General features: G+C 42.4%; 2 protein-coding genes across 6 annotated transcripts in view; one reads left to right on the top strand and one right to left on the bottom strand.

The window, feature by feature from the left end:
* SEPTIN10 (septin 10) overlaps positions 1 to 12,744 on the bottom strand; it is a 50,336-nt gene extending 37,592 nt beyond the window's left edge. For 2 of the 5 annotated variants that reach the window (XM_070798741.1, XM_070798742.1), the window contains exon 1: positions 12,570 to 12,742. Coding sequence is in view for 1 of the 5 variants with exons in the window: in XM_070798745.1 (XP_070654846.1) it covers positions 12,570 to 12,596 (27 nt within the window). In the remaining 4 variants the exon portion in view is untranslated. Of the gene's footprint in view, positions 1 to 12,569 lie in introns of all 5 variants that reach the window. The other 3 variants (XM_070798745.1, XM_070798743.1, XM_070798746.1) reach the window with 3 other exon arrangements.
* Positions 12,745 to 13,596: 852 nt separating this feature from the next.
* Positions 13,597 to 18,099, top strand: SOWAHC (sosondowah ankyrin repeat domain family member C). Its single transcript, XM_019970213.2, has one exon. It carries the CDS (start codon positions 13,715 to 13,717, stop codon positions 14,873 to 14,875), a length of 1,161 nt encoding a protein of 386 aa, XP_019825772.2. The 5' UTR covers positions 13,597 to 13,714; the 3' UTR covers positions 14,876 to 18,099.
* The last annotated feature ends 1,354 nt before the right edge of the window (positions 18,100 to 19,453 follow it).

Below are 19,453 nucleotides of genomic sequence, written 5' to 3'. Positions count from 1 at the left end.
TTGTAGTTATACAACGGTATACATTCATCAGAACTCGTGAAACTTTATACTAACTGGAGCCTATTATACAGAGTGAAGTAAGCCAGAAGGAAAAACACCAATACAGTATACTAACGCATATATATGGAATGTAGAAAGATGGTAACAATAACCCTGTGTACGAGACAGCAAAAGAGACACTGATGTATAGAACAGTCTTATGGACTCTGAGGGAGAGGGAGAGGGTGGGAAGATTTGGGAGAATAGCATTGAAACATGTAAAATATCATGTATGAAACGAGATGCCAGTCCAGGTTCGATGCACAATACTGGATGCTTGGGGCTAGTGCACTGGGACGACCCAGAGGGATGGTATGGGGAGGGAGGAGGGAGGAGGGTTCAGGATGGGGAACACATGTATACCTGTGGTGGATTCATTTTGATATTTGGCAAAACTAATACAATTATGTAAAGTTTAAAAATAAAATTTAAAAAAAAATACCTTTGAAAGACATCATTAAAGTAAGGGATTTCACACACACAAAAAAAGTAAATGTTACTGTGCATAATTATAGCTCAATATAAAGTTAATTCTTAAAGATATAACAGAATTTTCTAACAGTAATTAATACATGGAAAAGCAGCAGCTAACAAAAATAGATTATCTGAAGACAATGATTTAAGATGATACATGTATGATTATTTGTGAGAACCAATAAAGAAAATATACAGCAAAATATGCAAATACAAAATGAGATTAAAATATTTTCTCCAACTTCAAATTACAATTCATTATTGGTTTCTTTTGGCTCTCAGAGTCATGTGGAAACTGTAAGTTATAATTCTTTTCCACACAACAGAATCTGTTACTATATGACAAGCAGCCTATCTTTTCCTAAAACAGAGAGCCCCTAGAAATTGTCTCAATGACCTGTGTCACAGGAGAGAACGGTTAACATGACGACAGTATAAATGTATGGTGTAAGAAGGCTGCTGGAGTTAACTGCGCATGGCAGCAAGAAACAGAGGTCTGGAGTGCTGAGTAACTGCCAGAGCCATGCACCAGGGCCTGGGCAAAGATGTACCAGCACAGCAGAAGCAAAACAAGACACTGTTCCACAAATTTTGAGACCGTTGACCCTCACCCCCAAGAATGGAGATAACAGTCCTCAGCTCAAGGGGCCGGTAGGAGAAATGTGATAATGCAAGGCCAAAACCCACCCCAGTGGATGCAGTCAGCACCAGGAGACTTCCGTTATCCCAGTGGTGTCCCAAAAAATCTCCGATACATAACGTTTGCAAAGTCTTTAGATATTCCTAGATCCCTAAGAAAGTAAAGATACATCTAAAGAAGTTGAAAATAATGGTTAGTTTCCTTTAGTTTTCAAAAAATATACATTAAATTTTACAGCTATTTTTTTCATGATTGGCAAATACAATTGAAAGGCATCTTGTGATATTCTAAGATTGAGAATACAGGCTGAGTATGAGATGATGAATCTTTTTCATGCTTAAAATATTACCTCTGTGCTCATCCATGGCTGTCTCTTCCTTTAATACTCACCTCAATGCTGTGCTTTGCCAAAAAGGCTTCATTCTTTATATTTAAAGCTAGTACAAATCACCATGTCACATATAGGTTGTTTTCTCCAAAAGTTCATTTTAATAAGCTGCTTGGATTTACAGAAACAACATTACATTTAAAGTCCTGGTAGGTTGACAAATACCTTATTTAACCCATAACATACTATTTATAATCTTAGACTAATTTTTTTCAAATCCAGCAGCAGACAAAGCACATTTATTGCCCTATTCCTAAAAAGACTACTCCAGATCATGCATTCTTAATGGGGGGTATCCCCACCATAAATGTGGTAGAAATTGGTTCTGGGGGGTACCAAAAAATTCAGTGGTTTGTGGCCTTCCAAATCTCAGTCAACCTTACCTGAAAACAACTTTTCTAGTTTCTTCTTTAGTACCAACTCCCCTCTCCTTTATTCTCTGGTACTAACTCCCTCTCATTTCTCCTAGAGGAATTCTAGTACTGAATTCCTCTCATGAGGGAGAACTTGATTAACTGGATCAATTCATAAGTCTAGGTAAATGTTATTAATTAACTGAATTTAATTTAAATTTCATCTTTGTCCTGAAAGATCAGTAATGAAAAATGGTAGAGAACTACTGCTCAGATAAACCCTGAAACAGGCCACGTCTGCATGCGGCATTTTCCATCTTCCTCTGCAGCCCTCTCCACACTGTCCCGCACTCCAGTTTCTTCACCCAGTTCAGTCCTAAATCAATTACCCACCTGTCTTCACTCAACCAAATTCTGTGGTCCATGTGATCATTTTGGTTAGCTTTCTGTGGTTGTGGTTTTCATTCTGTCTGTCCTCTGATAGATGAGGATAAGAGGCTTGTGCAAGCTTCCTGATGGGAGGGACTGGCTGTGGGGGAAAACTGGGTCTTTTTATGGTGGGCAGGGCCATGCTCAGTGAATCTTTAGTCCAATTTTCTGCTGATGGATTTATTAAAATGCAGAGACTTTATCAACCAAGGTCCATATAGTCAAAGCTATGGTTTTTCCAGTAATCTTGAATGGATGTTAGAGTTGGACCATAAAGAAGGCTGAGCGCCAAAGAATTGAGGCTTTCAAATTTTGGTGCTGGAGAAGACTCTTGAGAGTCCCATGGACTGCAAGGAGATCAAACCAGTCAATACTAAAAGAAATCAATCCTGAATATTCATTGGAAGGACTGATGCTGAAGCTGAAACTCCAATACTTTGGCCACCTGATGAGAAGAACTGACTCATTTGAAAAGACTCTGATGCTGGGAAAGATTGAAAGCAGGAGGAGAAGGGGACAACAGAGGATGAGATGGCTGGATGGCATCACTGACTCAATGAACATGAGTTTGAGCAAGCTCCGGGAGATGGTGAAGGACAGGGAAGCCTGGCATGCTGCAGTCCGTGGATGGGGTCACAAAGAGGCACACATAACTGAGCGACTGAATAACAACTAGGCAGTCCTGGTTTATTAATAACTCAAAGTAATATTCCAGTTAAAAAGTATACACTTGACTAAGTGAAAATATCACTGTGTTCTACTTATTTTTGTCCATGAAAAAACTGGAGAACAGACCACTCACAGAACATTTATGGTATCTATCAACATGTTCTTGACCTAGCATTCCATTATTTATGAACTCTTTCTACACACATCACACTGGCTAATTAGAACAAAAGGCCTCCTTCACTGCCTCCAAAGAGAGGCAAGATGACCTTGGTCTGGCTTTTCAGAGCAGCATGAGAGGAGACCAGAGAAGTTCTTCCACAGCTCTCCCACCTCATATCTGGTGAGCCCTGTAGTTGTGAAACAACAGAGCTGCCTAAAACTAACTTGAGGGGCTGGGGAACCCATCCCACCTGGCAGGAAACCTGCAGGGCCAGCCCATCTTCCTGGCTCTCTGCCTCACCTACATCACAAACAGCAGTTGCCTCTTCTACTTTCCCCCAGCCTTAACCCCGATTCCTCATGAGGCATATTTTATTTTTTCAACATATGGCATAATTTTAATTCCCCCTTAAGTTGTATTACTCAGGTCTGACATCCCAGAAAAAAACCTATTCCTTCTATATGATTTCTACTTCTGGTTTGTGAATTAAATAATTACCATGCAACCTCTACTAAACTGCCATATGCTTACGTTTCCATCTGTCAGCTGTCTCAGGCCTCAGAGTATTGAGGATTGTTCAAACAGAAGAAGATTCAGGATGGCCCTAAAATGGAACACGGCCAAGAGGGTGTATCTTTTTCCCTCTCCCCTAACAGAGGTTCCAGGGCCTCAACCCTCCATGTCCATGTGGCACTGCTGCCACTTTGTCCAGGCATCTTCCCTTGTGACACAAAACTGGGGTGAAATTTTGACACCTGGGTTCATCTTCCTTTGCTTCATTTCTCCCAAAGGCTGCATTTCAAAAATCCCTCATATGCTCTGTTTGAGTCTGCCTTGCTTTTTTAGTCTCACTACCTGGTTCATCTTAAAAAATTTCCCCAACAATTTATTCCATAATCTAAATTTTTCTAGTGTCATAAAAAGCAGACTGAAAGAAATCTGAAAATTCTAGAATTCCTAATATAGCCTCACTCATGGCTCTTGAGAGAATATGGTCACAATGTTTCTCAAAATAGATGTTCCAAACACATGGTCTGAAAGTATTCTGTACCTGGGAAGATACCTGGCACTGATCAAGAGAGCCCAGGACTTCTCAGAGCTTCTCTAAGCTGGTAAAACCCTATAGCCACACGTCTTCATTTGTCTCTGACAGGAAAGGTCTGCAGAAAGCCAAGGGGGAGCCTGCTGCTGCTGCTGCTGCTGCTGCTAAGTCGCTTCAGTCGTGTCCGACTCTGTGTGACCCCATAGACAGCAGCCCACCAGGCTCCCCTGTCTCTGGGATTCTCCAGGCAAGAACACTGGAGTGGGTTGCCATTTCCCTCTCCAATGCATAAAAGTGAAAAGTGAAGTGAAGTCGCTCAGCCGTGTCCGACTCCTAGCGGCCCCATGGACTGCAGCCCACCAGGCTTCTCCGTCCATGGGATTTGCCAGCCAAGAGTACTGGAGCCTAGGTGACACCATTTAACCAAAACAATAAACAAGGAAAAAGAGGCCACTTAAAGCAATTTTGGACAACTTTAACATGTAGGCACATGTTCACTTTTACAATGACAAGTTCTAGAAGGAATCACATAATGTAATGAACGTTGGGTTCTATTGTATCTAAACTGCTTCAGCTAAATCCTCAGTGAAGAAATCGCCAGCCTTGTTTAGACAAAGTAGTTAATTTCAAATAAATGGAATTGCCAAATAAAAAAATTCAAAAACAGGAAAAATGCTCAAGCAAAATATGCTTATTTACTAAAAGTAATAAAAAATTGTAAGGATGCTAAATCATAATTGGTCTTAAAGGTATTTAAAATCATAGCTTTCAATCTCATGGTTATGTTTGAGCCTATGAGCTTCTTCTTTTCTGTGATCTTCAAAACATAAAGGGTGTTAAAATTTTAAAGCATCATCTAAATAAAACTTCCTCCCAGATATGATCAAAAGAAAGTGTAAAAATTAAAGTTCTCAGTGAAAAGCTTTGAGAATCAGGTATTTTATATTAAGAATACTTAAAATCTTCAGCAGAGAAAATTGAATTTAGTATGGTTAAAAATAAAAGGCCAGTAAGTATTCTTGAGAAGAAGAAATATATTCTGCAGTAAAATATGAAAATTTAAAACACCTTCTTCCTCCTTTCCCACACACCAAAATAAATAGGTAAATAAAACAGTTAACAGTTTGGAACAATGTCAGGAGCAAAGTCAGCCTGGGAAAAGCTCAAAGGCTTGGAAGAAGGAGGAGCCTTGTTAAAACATAAATGTAGACTAACAGCTCTGCCTGTAAGAATTTATAACTAATATGTATAACAATCAACAAGAATAAAATGACTCAAAAATGATCATGGTTATGGAGGATACAAAGAATATTACAAGCTGTGTTTCCTAAGTAAGTAAAGTCGCTCAGTCGTGTCAGACTCTTTGTGACCCAGTGAACTGTAGCCCACCAGGCCCCTCCATCCCTGGGATTCTCCAGGCAAGAACACTGGAGTGGGTTGCCATTTCCTTCTGCAAGGGATCTTCCCAACCCAGGGATCGAACCCAGGTCTCCTGCATTGCAAGCAGACGCTTTAACCTCTGAGCCACCAGGGAAAGATCATTTAACTGAAGGGGTAAGGGGCAATGCAACTCACTAAAATTTAATGGAAAAAGTAACAATACAGAACATAAGTTAGGTATTGCAAGGAAGACATGACTAGTGGCAAACAAGCGGAATGACAGAATGCCATGGGTTAAAAGCTTCAGAGGAAATGGGACGGAAACTTGGTCTCATTATGACTATAGGACCTGGGCCAGTGAAGGGATGTCACTCCAGATCAGAAACACAAGGTACTGAGGTAGTAATTAACTCCAGGACATAAAAGAGAATTAAAAGTCACAACTTCAAGAGAGAAAGTAAAACAAATGCGGGAAACTTCTGAGATATAAAAAATGTCATCACTGAATGATAACTGAAAAAAACAAGAATTCAGAAGTATTGCATCTGAAACAGGAAATGAAACAGGCAAGAAATGGAAAGATCTGGATATCATTTAAAAGGGCAGTCTGAAGATGCAGAAAATTATGAGAGTGTTTCTCTGGAAACAGGAAAAGATAGTGTCATTACAAGATCCACTATCACAATCAGTAGTACATAACTATACAGTCAAGCTCTCCTGAATCATAAAACGTAAGCAATTACTAATACTGCAAAATTCAGACTTCAATTGAAGAAAGTAGGGAAAACCACTAGACCATTCAGGCAAGACCTAAATCAAAACCCTTAGGATTATACAGTGGAAGTGACAAATACATTCAAGGGATTAGATCTGATAGAGTGCCTGGAGAACTATGGACGGAGCTTCATGACATTGTACAGGAGACAGGGATCAAGACCATCCCCAAGAAAAAGAAATGCAAAAAGGCAAAATGGTTGTCTGAGAAGGCCTTATAAATAGCTGAGAAAAGGAGACGCTAAAGGCAAAGGAGAAAAGGAGAATGCAGAGTTCCAAAGAATAGCAAGGAGAGATAAGAAAGCCTTCTTCAGTGATCAATGCAATGAAATAGAGAAAAACAACAGAATGGGAGAGATTAGAGATCTCTTCAAGAAAATCAGAGATACCAAGGAAACATTTCATGCAAAGATGGGCACAATAAAGGACAGAAATGGTGTAGACCTAACAGAAGCAGAAGATATTAAGAAGAGGTGGCAAGAATACACAGAAGACCTATATAAAAAAGATCTTCATGACCAAGATAACCACGATGGTGTGATCACTCACTGAGAGCCAGACATCCTGAAATGTGAAGTCTGGGAAGTCAAGTGGGCCTTAAAAAGCATCACTGCAAACAAAGCTAGTGGAGGTGATGGAATTCCAGTTGAGCTATTTCAAATCCTAAAAGATGATGCTGTGAAAGTGCTGCACTCAATATGCCAGCACATTTGGAAAACTCAGCAGTGGCCACAGGACTGGAAAAGGTCAGTTTTCATTCCAGTCCCTAAGAAAGGCAATGCCAAAGAATGTTCAAACTACCACACAGTTGCACTCATCTTACATGTTAGTAAAGTAATGCTCAAAATTCTCCAAGCCAGGCTTCAACAATACGTGAACCTTGAACTTCCAGATGTTCAAGCTGGATTTAGAAAAGGCAGAGGAACCAGAGATCAAGTTCCCAACATCCGTTAGATCATCAAAAAAGCAAGAGATTTCCAGAGAAACATCTACTTCTGCTTTACTGACTATGATGCCAAAGGCTTTGACTGTGTGGATCACAACAAACTGTGGAAAATTCAAGAGATGGGACTACCAGACCACCTGACCTGCCTCCTGAGAAATCTGTATGCAGGTCAAGAAGCAACAGAACAGCACATGGAACAATGGACTGTTTCCAGATCGGGAAAGGAATATGTCAAGGCTGTATATTGTCACCCTGCTTATTTAACTTACATGCAGAGTACATCATGCGAAATGCAGGGCTGGATGAAGCACAAGCTGGAATCAAGATTTCCGGGAGAAATGTCAATAACCTCAGATATGCAGATGACACCACCCTTACGGCAGAAAGCAAAGAACTAAAGAGGCTCTTGATGAAAGTGAAAGAGAAGAGTGAAAAAGCTGGCTTAAAACTCAACATTCAAAAAACTAAGATCATGGCATCTGGTCCCATCACTTCATGGGAAATAGATGGGGAAACAATGGAAACAGTGAGAGATTTTATTTTGGGGGGCTCCAAAATCACTGCAGATGGTGACTGCAGCCATGAAATTTAAAGACACTTGCTCCTTGGAAGAAAAGCTATGACCAACCTAGACAGCGTATTAAAAAGCAGAGATATTACTTTGCCGACAAAGGTCTGTCCAGTCAAAGCTATGGTTTTTCCAGTAGTCCTGTATGGATGTAAGCGTTGAACTATAAAGAAAGCCGAGCACCGAAGCATAGATGCTTTTGAACTGTGGTATTGGAAAAGACTCTTGAGAGTCCCTTGGACTGCAAGGAGAACCAACCAGTCCATCCTAAAGGAAATCAATCCTGAATGTTCATTGGAAGGACTGATGCTGAAGCTGAGACTCCAGTACTTTGGTTACCTGATGAGAAGAACTGACTCGTTGGAAAAGACCCTGATGCTGGGAAAGACTGAAGTTGGGAGGAAAAGGGGACAACAGAGGATAAGATAGCTGGATGGCATCATTGACTTTATGGACATGAGTTTGAGCAAGGTCTGGGAGTTGGTGATGGACAGGAAAGCCTGCCGTGCTGCAGTCCATGGGGTCACAAAGAGTCGAACAGGACTGTGCGACTGAACTGACTAATAGAGGACATGCTGGAGATCATGCCAGACACAATCTGGCCAAAGCATATCTCATCATCATTAGCTGTGACCCCTTGAGTATCCACTAAACCTCCCTGAATCTTAATGCAGTTTTAAAAAGTTACTTTCCATTTACAGTTATTACAAAATATTGGCTATATTCCCTGTGTTGTACAATATATCTTTGAGTCTTAACATTCTCATCTATGAAAAAAAAAAAAAAAGTCTGAAAACCTGAAGAGTTTCAAGTGAGTTTTAAAACAGAACTCTTTTAAAAAATAAGGGTGGAATGAAAATGAAAATAAAACATACCAAAATCTGTGGGACACAGCTAAAGCCCTGCTGAAAGGGAAATTCATTAATACCTTATGTGTATATTAGAAAGGAGGAAAAGTCTCAAGTCAGTGATCTAAGGTCTCTCAAGAACTTAGAAAAAGAAGAGCAAACTAAACCAAAAGCAAGCAAAGGAAATAAAAAGATCAGTTTCTTGCAAATAGAAAAATAACAGAAAAAAAACGGTGAAACAGAAATAGTTCTTTGAAAAGGTCAGTGAAGTTAACAGACTTCTAGCAAGACTAAAAAAGATAGGCAGAAGATGAAAATTTTACCAGTATCAGGAATGAAACAGGGATTATCACTATAGACCCTAAAGAAAGCAAAAGGAGATTAAGAGAATATTATGAACATGTCTATACACATAAATTTGACAATCTGGAAGGAATGGATTGCAAAACCACATACCATCACAACTCACCCAGTGTGAAATAACATGAACACACAGGTAACTATTAAGGAATTTAAATCTGTAAGTTTAAAACTCTCCAAAAAGTCATCTCCAGGCCCAGATGGTTTCACAGAAGAATCCTACCAAACATTTAAAAAAGAATACCAATTTTACATAATCTCTTCCAGAAAACAGAAGAGATGGGGACACTTCCCAGTTTCTTTTCTGAAACTAATATTACTCTGACATAAAACCAAAGACAGTACAAAAAAACCTGCAGACAAATATCCCTCTTGAACTTGATAAAGAGTATCTACAAAAGAACAGCAGCAGCCTGCTGCTCTGATGATGGACTAAATTCTTTCCCGCCAACATCACAGTAAGGCAAGAATGTCTGCTGTCACCACGCTTATTCAAATATGGCAGAAGAGAAAAGGTATACAGATTGGAAAGAAAGAAAGAAAACTGTCTCTGTGTTGAGATGACATAATTTTTATGCACACAAGAATTTACTCCAAGGAATTTACTCCTAGAATAAATTAATTCAGCAAGGTCAAAGGACTCAAGAGAAACATACACATCTCAATTGTATTTCTGTGTTAAAATGATATGAGGACAATGAAAATAAAAATATGGTATCATTTGTAACTGATAAAAAATGAAAGAAATGTAAATCTAACAAAACAAATGCAGGACTTGTGTACTGAAAACTATATAAATCTGATAAAGGAAATCTGAGAAAATATAAAGAAATGAACAGAAACATCATGTTCATTAGCTGGAAGACTCAACATAGGTAGAAATAACAATTTTCTTTAAATTGAGACTTAATGTAATATCTATCAAAATCCCAGAAAAATTCTTTGTACATAGACAAGACTATTCTAAAATTTATAATGAAAGATATGGAAACTAGAATAGCCAAAAATTTTTGAAATTTAAGAATAAAGTGAGAGTAATTAGTCTACTTTATTTCAAGATTTATTTATGTAGTTATAGGAATCAAGACTGCATGTTAACAGAGACCCCAGAAAAAGATCCGCACAACATGCTCAACTAGTTACTGACAAAAGTGCAAAAGCAATTCCATAGAATATGATAGAATTTTCAACGAATGTTGGAGCATCCATTAGTCAAAAATGACCCTTGACCTAAGTCTTATACAAAAACTAACAAAATGGGTCATGGGTTTAAATGTAAAATGAACTACAAGACTCTTAGGAAAAAAAATAAGAGAAAACCTTTGGTATTCTGAGTTAGGCAAAGGATTCTTAGACTTGACAAAAAAGTACAGTCCATAAGAGGAAAAGGTGATAAAATGGATTTTATCAAAACTAAATATGTTTGCTTTGCAAAATATTAAGAGAATGAAAAAGAGAAAAAACATTTGCAAACCACATATCAAGGATTGGTATCTAGAATACATATTTTAAAAACGTCTAAAATCAGCAGTAAAAAAAGAAAATCCAGTTAGAAAATGGGCATTAAAAAATGAAATTCAATGAAGAAAATATACAGATGGCAAACAAGCACATGAAAAGATGTTTAACATCACTAGCCATTAGAAAAATGCAAGTTAAAACCACAATATATAATTACATACCTATCAGAACATCTTAAAAAAAAAACACCAGGAACTCCAAATGCTGGTGAGATGTGGAGAAACTAATCTCACATACACTGGTGGTGGGAATGGAAAATGCAGAAACTGGGAAACAGTTTGGCAGTTTCTTAATGAAACTAGTAACTGCCATGCGAATTCCAGAGAACTGAAGACAACATTTTCCTTATGTTACGTGTTAACATACAGTTAACATAACTGTATGTATAAACATACAGTTTATAGCAGCTTTATTTATAATAGCTCAACAATGGAAACAAGGCAGGTGTGTCCTTCAAAGTGTGTTACATCCATACCATGTAATATTACTCAATTAAAAAGGAGCAAACAAATACTTGGAACAACCTGAATGAACCTTCAGAGAATGCTACTGAAGGAAAAACATCCAATCCCAAAAGGTTATATTCTAGGTGATTTCATTATGTAACAGACTTGAAAAATTACAGAAATAACAAATTATAGTAGTTAGGGGTTAAAGAGGAGGTGGAGTGGAAATGAAGTGGGTGTGGCTACAAAAGGGCACGGGAAGGGTCCTGTGGTGGGGGCAAGTTCTGTCTCCACAGAATCAGTGTCCATGTGCTGGTAGTGGCCTTTCCTATGATTTTGTAACATTTTCCTATTAAAGAAGAGTGCGGACTCATTGGAAAAGACCCTGATGCTGGGAAAGACTGAAGGCAAAAGAAGTGGGCAGCAGAGGATGAGATGGTAAGATAGCATCAAATTCAATGGACATGAATTTGAGCAAACTCCAGAAGATGGTGAAGGACAGGGAAGCCTGGCGCGCTGCAGTCCATGGAGTCACAAAGAATTGGACACGACTTAGCGACTGAACAACAACTATTAATGAAAACTGGGCAAAGTTACTGGGGAATTCTGTTTCTTTATCACAATTGCACACGAATTTAGTTAACTCAAAATAAAAAGTTTAATTAAAGGTAACATTACTGCAAAATAAGCACAGCAACAGACAAGAAATCCCATGTTTAATTCTGAAGATTAAACTTCACTCTGAAACAAAGACGTGTACACAAACACAACAAATGTAACAAGGCAGGTCAGAGAGGAAAGCCGAGATTTCTCTAAAAATGAGACAGAGAAGAAAGAGACCTGGCTGAATCAGGAGAAAGACCCTCCTCCAGGCTCTGTCAGAGAAACTGGCTGTGTGATTGTGGACCCATCTACCCTCCCAGGTTCCTACCAGCTTAATTTCTAGAGACTGCTACCAGCACGTCTCACTTTTTGGTCTCAGGTCCCAGAAGAGCTTTTGTTTACGTGGATTACGATCGCTGGTATGAATAGTATCAGAAGTTAAATTTTTCAAAAAGACAAGTGGTCCTTCCACACGGCGCAGCGTCGGGAAAACAACAGGGACACAAGAGAATGAGTGAAAAGGGCAAGCAACAGATTGGTGTGGCCGAGAACACCTCTGTGGCCCTCCCATGGCTTACTCTGAAATGAGACCAGTGTAGAGGAGGGACAGAAAACAGAACACATCAGTCGCATCCGTTCTTTTAACGGACAAGGGCTCCAAGGCAGGGAAAAAAGGCTACAATCCCAAAGATGTCAACGCTGGGTAAGGTGGGAGGCTTGTTGAAGGCCTGGGAGGCCGAGTCCAGTGGGGCGCCCGCCACCAGTCCCGCGCCCGCGCGTTTGGGACCGTTACACAAACCGCCCGCTTCACACTCCACTCTGGGGAGACGGGAAGCCGAGAGGCGCCGCCCGAGGGAGCGGGCGGGAATCGCGGGCCCAGCTGGGAGGGCGGGGGTCCCTGGCCGAGGGCGTAGGGCTGGAGGACTCACCAGGTGCCGCGCCACCTCGGAGGCCATGGTCCGGGCGACTGGGCGGGCGAGGGGCCAGCAAGGCGGCGGCTGCGGCCGATCGAGCCGCGCGTCCAGCAGCGGAGGGCGGGATGGAGCGGGGCGGGGCGGGGGCCTAGGAGGGAGGAACGGAGGGGAGGGGTCCCCCGGCCTCAGTGACGTGGGGGGCTGAGCGGGATGGCGCGGGGGGCGGGGCGGGATGGCGCGAGGGGCGGGGCGGGTCTGGTAGGGTGGGGAGGAGAACTGAGGGGAGGAGTCCTGTGGCCTCAGTGACGTGGGGCTGAGCGGGATGGCACGGGGAGCGGGAGTCCAGAAGGGAGGGGAAGGGAGATGAGAGGAGGGGTCCAGCAGCCTCCGTTGAGCTGGGGGCCCCTGGGCGGGCTGCGAGTCAGGGCTCCCAGACACCTCCTCGAATTGGGTCTGTCACAGGAGTGCCTAGATGTTTTAGAGCAGCAGTCTCGAAACTTTTTGGCACCAGGGACCCTTTCATGGAAGATATTTTCACAGATGGGGGGAGGGGGAAGATGGTTTCGGAATGATCTATACACAATTATACACACAAATATACACACATGTTTATTGTACGCTTTCTATTATTATTATAATATCAGCTCCACTTAAGATCATCAGGCACTAGATCCCAGAAGTTGGGGATCCCTATTTTAGAGAATGACCAGTCAGTGCCTGGGAGAGGATGGAGCACAATTGCTAAGTTAGAAAAAGAGGCGGGGAAGAGCAGCCATGGCTCTTCAGACCTTTGGGCGGGGCTGAAGCACTGATTGCGGCTCTATGGGGCCGGAAGTGGGCGTGTCAGGGCGTGTCCTCTGGAGGGAGCAGCCTTTGCTGCCAGAGTAGGGGCCGGAAGTGGGCGGAGCCAGACGTGTCCAAGGGAAGGCGCTGAATGCAGCTGGTTCTTGGACCCAAAAGAGGTGGGGTGGAGTGGGGCGGGGCCCGCGGGAACAGTAAGGCCGCCTCCGGGGAGGCCGGAAGTGGGTGGGGCCCCCGACGGGGGCGTGTCCGCGGGCGAGGCAGGGGGGCGGTGGCTGTTAGTCCCGCGGCTGCGGCGCGCTAGGAACTTGTGGAGCGGCCGCCGCGCAGGTCCGGAGCCACCCAGGTACACTATCGAGATGGAGGGACCCGCCGAGTACAGGGCTCGGGATCGGCAGGCCGAGATGGAGCAGCCGGTTGGGGGCGCCCTGGGCGGATCGCCCGAACAGCGCGCCAGCGTCCGCCCCCGCCCCAAGGAGCCAGAGGACGCGGCGGGAGACCGCGCGGACCCCTTCGACCCGGTGGAAGGCACCCCGAGCGCACCGCTCGGAAGGCGACCCCGCGGTGGCCTAGTGGGGGAAGGTGCGCGGCCCGAACCGCTAGGCGATGCGCCCCCCACGCCGCGGCCGGGCCGCACTGCGCCCCGGGACCCGGCTGCAGGCGGCTCCCCTCAGCTGCGGCGCGGCCCCGGGGGCGCGGACGGCGCGGCGGCCGAGGAGGAGGGCGCGGGCTCTCTGACGCTGGATCCGCTGGAGCACGCGTGGATGCTGTCGGCCGCCGACGGCCGCTGGGACAGCCTGGAGGGGCTGCTGGCCTGTGAGCCTGGACTGCTGGCCAAGCGCGACTTCATCACCGGCTTTACCTGCCTGCATTGGGCAGCCAAGCACGGCCAGCAGGAGCTGCTGGCCCTGCTGGTACGCTTCGCGGGCCAGCACCGGCTGCCGGTGAACATCAACGCGCGCACGAGCGGCGGCTACACTGCGCTGCATCTGGCGGCCATGCATGGGCACGTGGAGGTGGTGAAGCTGCTGGTGGGGGCCTACGACGCGGATGTGGACGTTCGCGATTACAGCGGCAGGAAGGCCTCGCAGTACCTGAGCCCGAGCACCGCCGAGGAGATCCGGACGCTGGTGGGCGCCCTGGACGAGGACGAAGGCGAGAGCGCGGCGGGCAGCGGGGGAGGGCGCTGGAGGCTCTCGAGGGTGCTACCCTCGCACCTCATCTCCGGCAGGCTCTCCCACGCTCTGGAGGACGGCGGGGACCATCACCACCACCTGGCCGAGGGATTGACTGCGGGCAAAGCAAAGGAGCCGAATCGCAAAGCCTCGGGCAGCTCTAGTGGGCGGATGAAACCCAGACTCAACAAAATCCGCTTCCGAACCCAGATCATCCACACCACACCCTCTTTCAGAGACCCAGAGCAGCCTCTGGAGGAGGGGGAGGACGAGGATGAGGACCGATCTCTTAAAGGCCACTCGTCCTCTTTCAAATTGAGACCCAAGTCCAATGTATTTGGGTAAAAATCATTTCTTTTAGAAAGTTCTGAGACTTGTTTGCCGTCAGGAATAGGATACTAGATGTAGACAAGAAAGTGAGACCAGAAAAGACGCTGAAGGCTGCATTCTTAATCCGAGGGGTCTCCCCAGCAATGTGGCTGCCGTGGCTTTCCAAGTGATTCCTCCAACCTTGACCTCGGTCCCCTGCCCCCTGCAGCCTCTCTGCCCTGGAGTTGCTGTTTTGGAGAACTAGTAATGTATCTAAATCCGGTGCAGAGTTGATGATTGCAGGTTCCTTTAATTTAAACATTGCCGGATGCCATGCAAAGTAAGGAATATTGCACTTTGCAGTATCTTTTTAAAAGTGGTTACTCTTCCAAGAGCTTCCCTTTGTGGCTCAGCTGGTCAAGATCCAACTGCAATTCAGGAGACCAGGGTTCGATCCTTGGGTTGGGCAGATCCCCCTGGAGAAGGGAAAGGCTACCCACTCCAGTATTATGGCCTGGAGAATTCTGTGGACCGTATAGTCCATGGGGTCCCGAAGAGTCGGACATGTATGAGCGACTCTCACTTTCACTTTGCACTCTTTCAAGAACAACAAGACATGCAAGTAGTAATGAACTGGTAGTATTTGTAAGTGTAAACAAAACTACACACCGCCGTCTGTTTTTACTAATTGCATTTGCTTTAAGATACTACTGATGGCCAGGTCAGAGTTTACATGCACAAATACTAATTAGGGAATAATATGAATACAATTGGGAGTTCTCTTGGTACCCTACTTGTAAATTGTGTTCAACTCTTCAAAAGCTGTTTCAGCTTTAACTACTGAACTGAAGATATGGGCAACATTCACTTTTGAGTTAATCTGTTGGGTGGTTTCCTCTTAACTATCTCTAATACCCCTGCACTCAGTATTAAGGTACATTATTAATAACTACAGGGCTTCCCTGATAGCTCAGTTGGTAAAGAATCCACCTGCAATGAAGAGACCCCAGTTCGCTTCCTGGGTGGGGAAGATCCACTGGAGAAGGGATAGGTTACCCCCTCCAGTATTCTTGGGCTTCCCTTGTGGCACAACTATTTAAGAATCCACCTGCAATGCCAGAGACCTGGGTTTGATCCCTGGGTTGGAAAGATCCCCTGGAGAAGGGAAAGGCTACCCCACTCCAGTATTCTGGCCTGGAGAATTCCATGGACTATATAATCCATGGGGTCTCAAAGAGTCGGACTCGATTGAGCGACTTTCACTTTAATGACTACACAAGTTTTTATTTAAGAAAACACTTGTAACAACCTATGGTACTTCTAGGAAAATAATTGCCTCTGGTTCTTATTCTCACAAACTTGTTTTGCTCTTGTAAAAGTCTGAATTTTAGGAGTTTTTGTTCCAGGGCTTATACAACTGTTGGTTCTACTTGATGTGATCCTCTTTGTGCTTAGAGTTGAATTGCCTTCGGAAGCTGTTCCTGGTTTAGGTGATGAGCAAAAATTGATGTAAATGTTAGCTGATGCTTCTATGAAGTAATTATTAAATCAACTTAATGATTCTCACATAAGGTACACTTTTTATTTTCTAATGAAATACATGCATAATCTCAATACTTTGTAGCAGTGTTTTGCAAATGTTTAAAATACTAAATCCTTTTAGTTTTCATGTTTCTTTGAATCTATTAGAGACATAGAGTGAAGGTATTGGGAAGCTGGCTAGTAAATCTACCCAGTTAAAAATAGCACTTTATAAAAAAGGGAAAGATAATAGATGGGACATTTTCTATATTTAAATGCTGCTGGCTACTGAATCCTTTTGTATATAAGTGAAAAATATCAGTCATTGCAATTAAAGACTCAAGTGTACTTAATTACGTTTCATTCAAATATACTAGGGTGAATGTCTTTACAGTTATTGTTAAATTTAATTCAGAAACATATTAAATTCACTTGTAACAGGATTCAAAGCAATTTGAGAGAGATCTAATTCCAAAAACTTCTTCTCCCTTGGTCTTTTCCTTGTAAGAAGAAAAAGACAGTTCCCGAAACATGCATTTTGCAGCCTACGGAGATGACAGAGTGAGTTCACAGCTTGCAGAGTGAATGAACCAATACACGAATTGCACACAACTGCAGTGTTTAGAGAGTTCTTAAATCTTTAATTTCCCAAATTATAGAAATTTGTAACAAATTGGTCACACCTCCCTAGATAGTAGTTGAATTTGTTTAAAGGCTAATGAAAAGTATTCATATAAAACAAAGTATTGTCCATTCCTGTGCTTTTAGTTTTGTTTTAGGATTACAGAAGTGGGCTATGTACATTTGAGAAGCACTTTTATCCATACATTTAGGTGAAAAACAACCTAATTTTGTATAAATTAAAAATAGGTTCCTATCTAGTACAGGATAAGTTGTAATTTGTCACCAAGTCTTAGGCTTACAGACGTGTGAAGCTGAAGTGAGACATAAAAACACTGCAGAACCACCTGAACAGTTTAACCACCTGAACGTTCTCCTGAACAGTGTTAATCTCTTAAATGTGTATGGTTGGTTTAGTCACTCAGGCATGTCTGACTCTTACAACCCCATGGACTGTTGCCTGCCAGGCTCCTCTGTCCATGCAATTTTCCACGGTTGTTGTTAGTACTTAATTGCATAAAATCTATAATTTGCTAGATCTTTAGAAACTGAATCAATTCCTAATTTGCTTTTCTGATAAAATGTACTTTAAAGTTTCAAAAATCATTCCTAGGGGAACAATTTCTAGCATTCCTTGTCATGAGGTACTTGCGTGCAGTAAGTACAGCATTTTCAGCTACTTAACTCTGTTCCTCTTTTTTTTTTTTTAATTTCCAATTATTTTTTTTGGAATTTTCCAGCTTATGAAAAGCAAGTGATTTATGTAGTTTGGTATCTGTGGAGTTATGCCTGCCATTAATGGAAATATGTGTGTCAGTTACTCAGAGGTTGTCGATATAAAACTGGTTAGAAAATCCAGGCATGTCCATGTGTTTCTTCCAGGTGCAGTGAAGACTGGTGAGTCTGTCACAGCTCCCTTCACTGTTATGGTATATGAAGTGCAGCTAGCTTATACAACCTGAACATATGGTGCTATTTTATTCATGTCTGAAATCTTGGCATCCAGAAGGCCTTGTCTCTTATTTTTCAAATAAGTGAAACTTTGGGAGTTCAGAAAGTAAAATCTATGAAGTTTGTTTTGTCAGAATAAAAGATTCACATTAGATTTTCCCTCTGAATTGTCTAAATCGCTGTAGTCTTTTACCTTTTATAATTTTATGGGGTTTTACATTTCATACAGTGCTTGTTTAAGTTTCCATCTGTCCTTTTTCTGTCCCTTAAGTCACTGGCCATATATCCCTAATTACAGGTGGGGGGATGAAAGTTGGTGCTGTTCAGCACAAAGCAGTGGCAAGAGGACCTCAAGACTCAGCGCTCTTCCACAGCATTATCTTTTCTGCACTTTGAATTGCTAAGTTTTGGCCAAAGTGCTCTGGTTGGGCATGAGTGGTGGAGGATTCAGCTAGAGGAGAGGGTCATACCTTTACCTTAAAAAATGTGAACAAAAGGACCAACAGGGATTAGTTTCTAAAACATACATATGGCTCATGCCAGCTCAATATATATATAACACATATATATAAAACAATAAAAAATGGGTGGAAGATCTAAAGAGGCATTTCTCCAAAGAAGACATACAGATGGCCAAAAAGCAGATGAAAAGATGCTCACTGTCACTAATTATTAGAGAAATGTAAATCAAACCCACAATGAGGTATCACCTCATACCAGTAGAATGGCCATCATCAAAAAATCCACAAGCAAATACTGGAAAGCGTGTGGAGAAAAGGAAGCCCTCCTACACTGCTGGTGTCAATGTAACTTGATACAGCCAGGATGGAGGTTCCATAAAAAATTTAAAAATAGAGCTACCATATGATCCTACAATCCCACCACTGGGCACATATCCAGAGAAGAACATGGTTTGAAAGGATAATGCACTCCAATGTTCATAGCAGCACTGTTTACAATAGCCAGGACATGGAAGCAACATAAATGTCCATTGACAGAGGAATGGATGAAGAAGATATGGTACATATATGCAATGGGATATTACTCAGCCATTGAAAGAGTGAAATAATGCCATTTACAGCAACATGGTTGGACCTGGAGATTATCATACTGAATGAAGTAATTCAGAGAAAGATAAATATATGCTATCACTTGTATGTGGAATCTTTAAAGTGGTACAGATGGGCCTATTTACAAAACAGAGACAGATGTAGAAAACAAATTTATGGTTACCAAAGGGGAAAAGGGGAAGAATAAATTGGGAGATTGGGATTGACATAAACACGCTACTATATATAAAACAGATAATAAGAACCTACTCTATAGCACAGGGAACTCTACTCAGTGCTCTGCAATGGCCCATATGGGGAAAGAATCTAAAAAACGGGATACATGTGTATGTATAACTGAATCACTTTGGGGTACACCTGAAACTAACACAACATTGTAAATCAATTATACTCAAAAATTAATTAAAAAAAAAAACTATGACTCTTGCACAAACCAGCTACCATAAACCCT

The sequence above is a fragment of the Bos indicus genome, chromosome 11 (genome assembly GCF_029378745.1).
Source record: "Bos indicus isolate NIAB-ARS_2022 breed Sahiwal x Tharparkar chromosome 11, NIAB-ARS_B.indTharparkar_mat_pri_1.0, whole genome shotgun sequence".
Lineage (NCBI taxonomy): Eukaryota > Metazoa > Chordata > Mammalia > Artiodactyla > Bovidae > Bos > Bos indicus.
The sequence above is the reverse complement of the archived record's forward strand: the minus strand, read 5'-3'. Positions and strand labels throughout refer to the sequence as shown.